At 64.9% G+C, this 9,224-nt stretch overlaps 1 protein-coding gene across 1 annotated transcript in view; it reads left to right on the top strand.

The window, feature by feature from the left end:
• Nucleotides 1-4,568: 4,568 nt before the first annotated feature.
• The window catches only part of LOC134417892 (staphylococcal nuclease domain-containing protein 1-like), a 7,839-nt gene continuing 3,183 nt past the window's right edge, over nt 4,569-9,224 (top strand). The window contains exons 1-2 of the mRNA XM_063155763.1: nt 4,569-4,650; nt 8,084-8,240. Of these exons, the coding sequence (XP_063011833.1) occupies nt 4,576-4,650; nt 8,084-8,240 (232 nt within the window). The 5' untranslated portion in view covers nt 4,569-4,575. The remainder of the gene's footprint in view (nt 4,651-8,083; nt 8,241-9,224) is intronic.

The raw sequence follows: 9,224 nt of genomic DNA, 5'->3' as shown, positions 1-9,224 counted from the left end.
ACATGGAAAGGTGGAGACGTGAAGGTGTGAAGACGTGGAATGATGGAAAGAGGAAAAAGGAGAGGTGGAGAGGTGTGGAGGTGCAATCAGGGAGCTTGGGGAGGTGCAAAGGCAGAGGTGGAGCAGTGGGGACAGATCTGGGGACACGGAGAGGTGGGGACAGAGCTCTGGGGAGGTGGAGGGAAGATCCAGGACCCACCGCGGCATTTGTGCTCCTGTGGCCTCGCCCTGCTCCCCGGGAAGAGCTTTTGCGGGGATTCTGAGGGTGCCGAGCAGCCCAGGGATAGCGAGGGGACATGGGGCAGCAGGTGGCACACGGTGCCTCTGCCCTGGGGGCCAGGAATGTCAGCACACAGCGGGGGATGGCGGGGACCCGAGTGTCCCTGCTGCAACTCCAGAGAGAGAAAAAGAGGGAAAGGAAAGGGAAAGGGAAAGGAAAGGAAAGGAAAGGAAAGGAAAGGAAAGGAAAGGAAAGGAAAGGAAAGGAAAGGAAAGGAAGGAAAGGAAAGGAAAGGAAAAGGAAAGGAAAGGAAAGGAAAGGAAAGGAAAGGAAAGGAAAGGAAAGGAAAGGAAAGGAAAGGAAAGGAAAGGAAAGGAAAGGAAAGGAAAGGAAAGGAAAGGAAAGGAAAAAGAAAACCCTGTCCCCACTGTCCCCAGGCAGGCTCAGGGGTGTGTTGGGGACACCGGGGGCTCTGGAGGGAGCACAGGGCTCCCCAAAAGAGGGCGTGTCCGGGAAAGGCGCTCACTGCAGCATCTCAGCAGGAGGAGCTGTCCCCACAGCTCTGCGGGGAGTTTGCAGGGCACAGGGATCCAGCTGAGCAGATCCATCACCTTCACTTTTATACCCATTTTCATCTGCATCTTCATTTCTCTTTCCGTCTTCATTTCTGCCTCTGTATTTGTGACTTAGTCTCCATCTCCATCTGTATTTTGTCATAATCTCCATCTTTGTATCCTTTTGTTCCCCCTCTCTTTCACCTCTGCTTCCTCTCCATCTCTGCTTTGATCTCCACCCGATCTCCTCCTCCACTCCCAGACCATCTCCATCTGCATTTCCCTATCCTATTCCCCACATTCCTCCCCGTTTCCATCCGATCTCCATCCCATTCCATTCCATCCCCATCCCCTCTTGGTGTCTCTGGGCTGTTCCAGAGGGAGGGACCGGGAGAGCCCCGTGCAGCCCGGGCCGTGCTCGGGCAGAGCTGCCCCGCTCGGTCAGGGCTCGGGGCTCGCTGCCCTCTGCACTGCCCTGTCCCCGATCCCAGTGACCGTGCCCAGAGGGTCTGTCCCCCGATCCCAGTGATCAGAGGGTCTGTCCCTGATCCCACTGATCAGAGGGTCTGTCCCCGATCCCAGTGACCGTGCCCAGAGGGTCTGTCCCCAATCCCAGTGATCAGGGGGTCTGTCCCCGATCCCAGTGACCGTGCCCAGAGGGTCTGTCCCCGATCCCAGTGACCGTGCCCAGAGGGTCTGTCCCCGATCCCAGTGATCAGAGGGTCTGTCCCTGATCCCACTGATCAGAGGGTCTGTCCCCGATCCCAGTGCCCAGAGGGTCCTGTCCCCGATCCCAGTGCGCAGGGGGTCTCTCCCCGATCCCAGTGCCCGTGCCCAGAGCGACTCTGCCCGATCCCAGTGCCCAGAGGATCTGTCCCCGATCCCAGTGCCCGTGCCCAGGGGGTCTCTGCCCTCTGGTGTCCCTCCAGGGAGGGGGCGCTGAGCCCGGGGACAGCGGGTCCTTGTCCCCATTGCAGGCTGGCAGCAGGAGCGGGGTGTGCTGGGGACTGGGGTCTGGAGAGAGGGACCCTGCAGGGATGGTGGGTGAGGAGCTGGGAGGAGGGAGGGGACCTGCTCCGCCAGAGGGGGGACAGGAGCACTGCCCGGGAATGGGACAGGGGGCACGGGGACAGGGAAGGACATGGGAACGGGGACAGGCAGGGACAGGGATGGACATGGGAATGGGGACAGGGAGGGACGCAGAGTAGCACAGGGACAGGCATGGACACAGGAACAGGGACAAGGAAGGACATGGGAGTGGTGACACAGAGTGGCACAGGGACATGGACACGGGAGCAGGGAGGGACACAGGGACAGGGATATGGGGACAGGAACACGGGGACACTGGAACAGCAGCACAGAGGGACACAGGACTGGACACATGGAGGGAAATGGGAATGAGAACAGGGACAGGAGAGAGTGGAAGAGGGACATGGAGGGGCACGGGAACAGGGACAAGGAGGAACAGGGACACAGAGTGGCACAGGAACAGAGACAGGGAGGCGCACAAGACCGGCGACATGGAGGGAAACGGGAATGGGAACGGGGGTATGGAGGGGAAAAGGGAACAGGGACATGGGAACAGGGAGGAACAGGGACATGGAGGGACATGGGGCCAGGGAAATGAAGAAGGTGGAACAGGGAAATGAAGGGGATGGAACAGGGACATGGAGGGACAAGGGAACAGGAACAGGGATAGGATAGAACAGGGACATGGAGGGACACAGGACCAGGGACACGGAGAAGGTGGAACAGGGACCTGGAGTGGCACAGGAACAGGGACAGGAAGGGAATGAAATGGGGGCATGGAGTGGAACAGGAATGGGAACAGGGACACAGAGGGAGCAGAACGGGAAATGCCATCATCCCAGGAGATTTCTGCAGTGAGGCAAAGCTGCCAAAGCACCACAGCTCATTGCTGGGGCTTTGTCTGGAACTCAGTGCCTGCATTCCCTGAGTGGCACTGGCAGGAGCAGGGCCCCCATCCCACAGGGAACATCTGCCCGTGGCTCAGGGGAACCAGGTCCCAGGGCATCCCCAGGGCTCTCCCAGGCTGCACACAGGGATGGGTGCTGGGGTAACCAGATTTGGGATAACCAGATTTGGGAATTCCCATCCCTGCCCAGAGAAGATCTGGCCGTTCCAGTGCTCCACACCCAGTTCCTGGCGTTCCCTCTCCTCATCCTAGCTCAGAGCCAGCTCCAGAGGGCTGGGAGGGCAGAGGGACGAGGAGCAGCTCCCAGGGGCTCCACTCAGCATCCCCATCCCTGCAGTGCCCAAGGCCAGGCTGGACACTGGGGCTGGAGCAGCCTGGGGCAGTGGGAGGTGTCCCTGCCATGGCAGGGGTGGCACTGGAGGGGCTCTGGGGTCCTTTCCTACCCAACTCATCCCAGGATTCCCTGATTTTCCCTCCCTCTGTCGCTCCTGTCTGCACGTCCAAGGCTGTTTTTGCACCTTTCTGGCTTTCTCCCTGCAGAAGGTCACCCTGCTCCTCACCGAGCACCAGGATGCCTGGAAAATCCCATTGTTTTCCCCTGCAGAAAGCACGGGTGGAAGTTAAAAGCCCGGATGACTCAGCCGACCAAGAAACGGAGTTTATCCCCACGTTCCCACCTACAATTTCACTTTCTTTTCCATCAAAATGATGATTATTACAGGATTCGGGCTAAAAGAGGCAATTTGGGGGCTTGTAGGTGTGCTGCCCATCATCACTGGTGGAATGCAGGTGCAGGATGGGACAGTGATGTGGCAGGCCCAGAAATTCCACGGATCAGGATAATGGAGCTGCTTTTCCAGGTTCTTGGGCAGAGATTTCCTGCCCCGAAAAAGGGGGCTAAGTATGAAAAACGGGGAGAAAAGCAGTAAATCAATAAATTATCATCAAAGGGCTGGAGCAGGGAGGTCAGAAGCGGTGGAATGTTGTGGCGGGTAGGGGAGAGGGTGGGATGAGGATTCTTCATGGACTGGGACACTCTGGCGCAGCCGGTGCGTCAAAGTCCGGGAGCGGGACCCTACCCCGGGGCCGGACCGAGATGGGTCTGGGGTCCCTCCCAACCTCGGGGCCAGACCGAGGTGGGTCTGGGGGTCTCCCCAACCCCGGGGCCGGACCGAGATGGTCTGGGGTCCCTCCCAACCCTCGGGGCCAGACCGAGGTGGGTCTGGGGGTCTCCCCAACCCCGGGGCCGGACCGAGATGGGTCTGGGGTCCCTCCCAACCTCGGGGCCAGACCGAGGTGGGTCTGGGGGTCTCCCCAACCCCGGGGGCCGGACCGAGATGGGTCTGGGGTCCCGGGGGTCGCCGCAAGGGCGACCCCCGGGACCCCAGACCCATCTCGGTCCGGCCCCGGGGTTGGGCGCGCGCCGCCGACGAAAAGAGGCGTGTCCCCACCAAGCCCCGCCCATCTGTGACGGAAAAAGGGCGTATCCCGCCTTGGCCCCGCCCCCGTGGCGGCGCGAGGCCACGTGTGCGCGCGGCGGCCTTTGCCGACGTGTCCCTGGCGCCGCGCGCCCCGGAAGTCCCGCCCCGCCACCCGCGCGCCGGGCTTGGGGCGTGGCCGCGCGGGGCCCGACGTCACCGGCAGCGCGTCGCCATTGGCCGAGGCGCGGCGGCGCGCGCGGCGGGAGCGGCCGCCCGTTGGCCGCCGGCCGCGCGGGGGGGGCGGAGCCGCAGGAGGCCGCGCCCCCCTGCCCGGCTCAGGCCCCGCCCCGCGGTCCCTTCCGCGCTCGCCCCGGGCCCCGCCGCGCTCCCGCCGCCCGTGCCCGGCCCGGCCCGACCCGGCCTCTCCGCACGCCCGGCCCCGCCATGGCCTCCGCGGCCAACCCCGGCCAGGGCGGCTCCGCGCCGCCGCCCGTCGTCCAGCGCGGCATCGTCAAGATGGTAAGGGCTGTGCCCGCCGCTCCCCGCACCGACCCCGCGCCTCGCCGCTCGCCGACCGGGGACCCCCATCTCCCGCAGGCTCCTCCGGGGCCCGGGGCTCCGCTCCGCTGCCCGCCTCCCCTCCCGGTAACCGGGAGCCTGTCCGCTCCCCGCGCGGTGCCCGGCTCCCCGTGCCCGGTGCAGCCCGTCCGGTGCTCCCGGGCCCCGTCGGGCGGCAGTTGCTGATCCGTTACCGCCCGCTGCCCGGCGCCTCTCGCTGCACCCTGGGATCCCCCTGCAGCCGGTCCCCCAGGCCCCGGCACCGGGCACTGCGCGCTCCCGGTGCCGTCCCGGCTGCTGGGCTGGGCAGGGAGAGTTCCGGGTCCCGGAGCCGCTGCTCCCGCTCCGCTGCCGGTGCCGGAGACCCGGAGCCCCGAGGGTGGCGGAGCAGCGGCCCTCGCGGTGCCGCCGGCGGCGGGGCCGTCCCGGGCGGGGGTGCCGCACGTGCTCCGCTCGCCGCCCCTACCGGGCATCCCCGGGGCGGGGCGGGGCGGGATCCCCGAGCCCCGGTCGGGTCCCCACGGGACAGCGCTGGTTTGGGGTCCCCGGGCCGCTCCGGGGTCCCCGGGAAGGGTCCCGGTCCCCCGCGCCAGGGCCCCACGTGTGCCGGCAGCGGGGCCGCGGGAGCGAAGGTCGGCTTCAGTGCCGGGCGCCGTGTCCCGGTCCCATGTCCCCGTCCTGTGTTCCCGTCCCGTGTCCCTGTCCCGTGTCCCCATCCCGTGTCCCCTCCTGGTCCTGTCCCGTGTCCCCATCCCGTGTCCCTATTCTGTGTCCCCGTCCCGTGTCCCCGTCCCGTGTCCCCTCCCGGCCCTGTCCCCGCCCCAGCCCGTTCCCTGCCGTGCCCCCGAACCCCCCGATTGCCGTGCCCGAGTCCGGGTGGCTCCGGGGGTCTCTGCTGACCCCTTCACCCCCGCCTCCCTCCGGACTGAGACCCGCTCCCGGCTGTCACTGCAGTCTGAGCCGTGCTGGGGACAGGGCTGGGGACACCGCGGGATGGACCCTGCAAGGCTGGGGACGCGTGGCAGGGATCCAGGGATGGATCCAGAGGTTTGGGATGGGCACCGGGGGTCTGGGGGTGGACGCTGAGTCTGGGGGTGATATCTGGGGGTCTGTGGTCAGACACCGGGGGTCTGGGGACACCGGGGCTTTGGGGACACTGCAGGTCTGCTCTGGCACCATCCCCGTGCCGTGTGTCACTGGTGATGGGGGATCTGCTGCTGCCACCCTGCCCTGGCTCTGCCCACCCTGCAGCTTTTGGGGTGCTCAGGAAACCCTCCCCTGGCTGCTTGTGCCCGCCCGATCCATCTGTGGGGACGGGGATCCACAGCAGGATTTTGGGGAGGATTTTGGGGTCTGCTGGCTGGGAGGCAGCTGTGCCTGTGCCCCATAGCCTGGGGTGTGCTCTGTGCTCCCTTCCAGCCCAGGCAGCCCAAAATCCCCCTGGCAGAGGGTCCCTGGCTCTCTGTGGTGCCAGCCTCGTGCTCTGCTGCGGCTCCGTCACAGCCTTGAGGTTTTTGGGGTTTTTTGCACCTTCCTGTTGCAATCACGGTGCAGCTCACTGCAATCACAGCGAGGCTGAGGGGTTTGAGAGCAGGAGTTTGGCAGCAGGATGGGGATGGGGAGCAGGAACTTTGCTCCCACTCTTGGCAGGATTTTTGACCCTTTGTGCCCCACGGGGGCAGCCCTGGATTCTGGATGTGCCCATGGGATTTTGGTGCCGTCTCCTCTGGTGCCCTGGACCTGCATTGGCAGCACGAGTTGGGTCTGTGCACCCCTGTGCCTGTGCTGTTTCCAGCTTAAGCCTGGTTTGAGCCCAGATTTCCCTGATGGAGCCCTCAGTGGGACAGATGGGCTGTGGGGTGGCTCTTGCTGGCAGGGTGGGACAATGGCACCTGGCTGCTGGCACAGTGTCCTGATCCCATTGCCATCCCTGGAGCAGTTCCCCATCTGCTGGGGGATCCCCACAGCCACATGGGCGTGTGGCCACTCCACGGGCAGGGACTGGTATCAGGAGCTGGGCTGGAATGTCCCCCAAAGCCCTGCTCTGACCCTGGGACACGGAGCAGCTCCACCAAGGAGCCCACCCCGGGATCCACGGCTCGTGCTGGGCATTGAGCAGAGCAGCTCTAGCATCCCCGTGCCCTGTCAATTAAAGATTAAGGTTAATTACAGCCATGGAACCTCTAAGCCTTGAGCACAGAGCACTGAGCCTTTGCTGGGCTGACTCTGGTGATGGGACACAGCTGGAGGGGTTTGGGATCCCTGCGAGCAGGCACTGGAACTGACCCCAGGCTGGGCCAGAGATCCTGTTGGGAACAGGGAGATCCCAGCACAGCCTGGCTGCTGGCCCGGAACCCGGCCCTGCTGCAGGACCTGGGGAATGCGCCTGGGGGTGTGAGGGAACCCTGGCAGAGGGGATTGGCTGGCACTGCCCAGCCCGGAGCTCGCAGAGCCAGAGCTGTGGTGGGACATGGCCCAGCTGGGCTCATCCACCCGCTGCAAAATCCCAATTTTCCAAATCCTCCTTCGGATTCTGTGTGCATGGAGGTGACCCCATGTGCTGAGCTCTGAGGGACCCCAAATCCCCTCCTGTGCCACCCCATCCATGGCAGGGACACCTCCACTGTCCCAGGCTGCTCCAGCCCCAGTGCCCAGCCTGGCCCTGGGCCACTGCCAGGGATCAGGGGCAGCCCCAGCTGCTCTGGCAATGCCAGCCCAGGCAGGAATTCCTCATTGCCAAGATGCCACCCATGGCTGCCCTCTGGCAGTGGGAGCCATTCCCTGGGTGCTGTCCCTGCAGGCCTTGTCCCCAGTCCCCCTGCAGGCCCTGCCAGGGGCTCTCAGCTCTCCCTGGATCCCTCTCCTCTCCAGGCTGGGCATTCCCATCTCTCCTGGCCTGGCTCCCTGGGAGCTGAGGGGCTCCAGCCCTGCAGCAGCTCCGGGGCCTCTCTGGGCTCTCTGCAGCAGCTCCAGGTCCTTCTGATGTTGTCCAGCTCAGGGCTGGGGCAGCACCTGAGGGGCACAGGGACAGGATCCCCCTGCCCTGCCGGGGATCAGCCCAGCACGTGGATTGTGACCAGCTGGGGCAGCTCCTGGCTCTCCAGGCCCACGGCACTCAGTGATGCTGAGTTCCGGAGCCCTGCCAAGGCAGGGCACATCCCTGGAATTGTGTCCCTGGAATTGTGTGTGTCCATGCTACGTCACCTTTCTGTGCAGTGTCTCCGTCCTTTCGCCGCTGCCCCTGCCGTGCCCTGGGCTGCCCCCTGTCCCCTGCTGTCCCCACTGTCCCCTGTGAGCCCCCCTGTCCCCTCTGACCCCGTTATCCCACAGTTCCTGCTGTCCCCTCTAACCCCTGCTGTCCCCACTAACCCCGGTGTCCCCACTGTCCCCGCAGGTGCTGTCGGGCTGTGCCATCATCGTGCGGGGCCAGCCCCGTGGTGGGCCGCCCCCGGAGCGGCAGATCAACCTCAGCAACATCCGCGCGGGGAGCCTGGCACGGCGTGCCAACGCCAGCCAGCCCGACAGCAGGGACACCCCCGACGAGGTGAGGGGCACAGGGGACACCCATGGGGACACAGGGGACAGGGATGGGGACAGGGATGGGGCAGGGAGCCTGGCACGGCGTGCCAACGCCAGCCAGCCCGACAGCAGGGACACCCCCGACGAGGTGAGGGACACCCATGGGGACAGGGACAGGGTGGCCTGGCAGAGTCACATGGGGGGCTTGGGGGGGTGTTCTCCTTCTTTGTCCCTCTGCACTTGGCACGGTGCTGTGGGCGGCACACACAGGGTGGTTTGGGGCACGTGAAGAGGAGATTTGGGACTCGGGGGATGGCTTGGGACACATGGGCTGGTTTGAGGCAACACGAAAGGGTGTTTGGGGCACATGGGAAGGCTGGTTTGGGGCATGAGGAATGGTTTGGGGCACATAGGAGAGTTTCAGTCATATGAGGGGGTGGATTGGGGCACATAGGGTGGCTGTTTTAGGGCACACAGGGGGTGGTTTGGGACTCAGGATGGTTTAGGGCACGTGGAAGAGTTTGGGACACATGAAGGGGTGGTTTGGGGCACGTGGGGTGGCTGTGTCGGGGCATGGGGGGCGGTTTGGGATTCATGGATTGGTTTGGGGCACGTGGGATTGTTCGGGGCACGTAAAGGGGTGGTTTGGGGTACCCAGGGCACGGTTTGGCACACACGGGGGTGGTTTTGGGCACATGGGGTGGTTGGTTTGGGGCACACAGTGGGTGCTTTGGGACTCAGGGATGCTCTGGGGCACACGCTGTGTCTGTTTTGGGGCACAGGGGGTGCTTTGGGGCTCGGGGGATGCTCTGGGGCACACGGGGTGCTTTGGGGCTCGGGGCATGCTCTGGGGCACATGGGGTGGCTGTTTTGGGGCACAGGGGGTGCTTTGGGGCTCGGGGCATGCTCTGGGGCACACGCTGTGGCTGTTTTGGGGCACAGGGGGTGCTTTGGGGCTCGGGGCATGCTCTGGGGCTCACGCTGTGGCTGTTTTGGGGCTCGGGGCCCCGGGGCGA

The sequence above is a fragment of the Melospiza melodia genome, chromosome 4, assembly GCF_035770615.1.
Source record: "Melospiza melodia melodia isolate bMelMel2 chromosome 4, bMelMel2.pri, whole genome shotgun sequence".
Lineage (NCBI taxonomy): Eukaryota > Metazoa > Chordata > Aves > Passeriformes > Passerellidae > Melospiza > Melospiza melodia.
The sequence above is the reverse complement of the archived record's forward strand: the minus strand, read 5'-3'. Positions and strand labels throughout refer to the sequence as shown.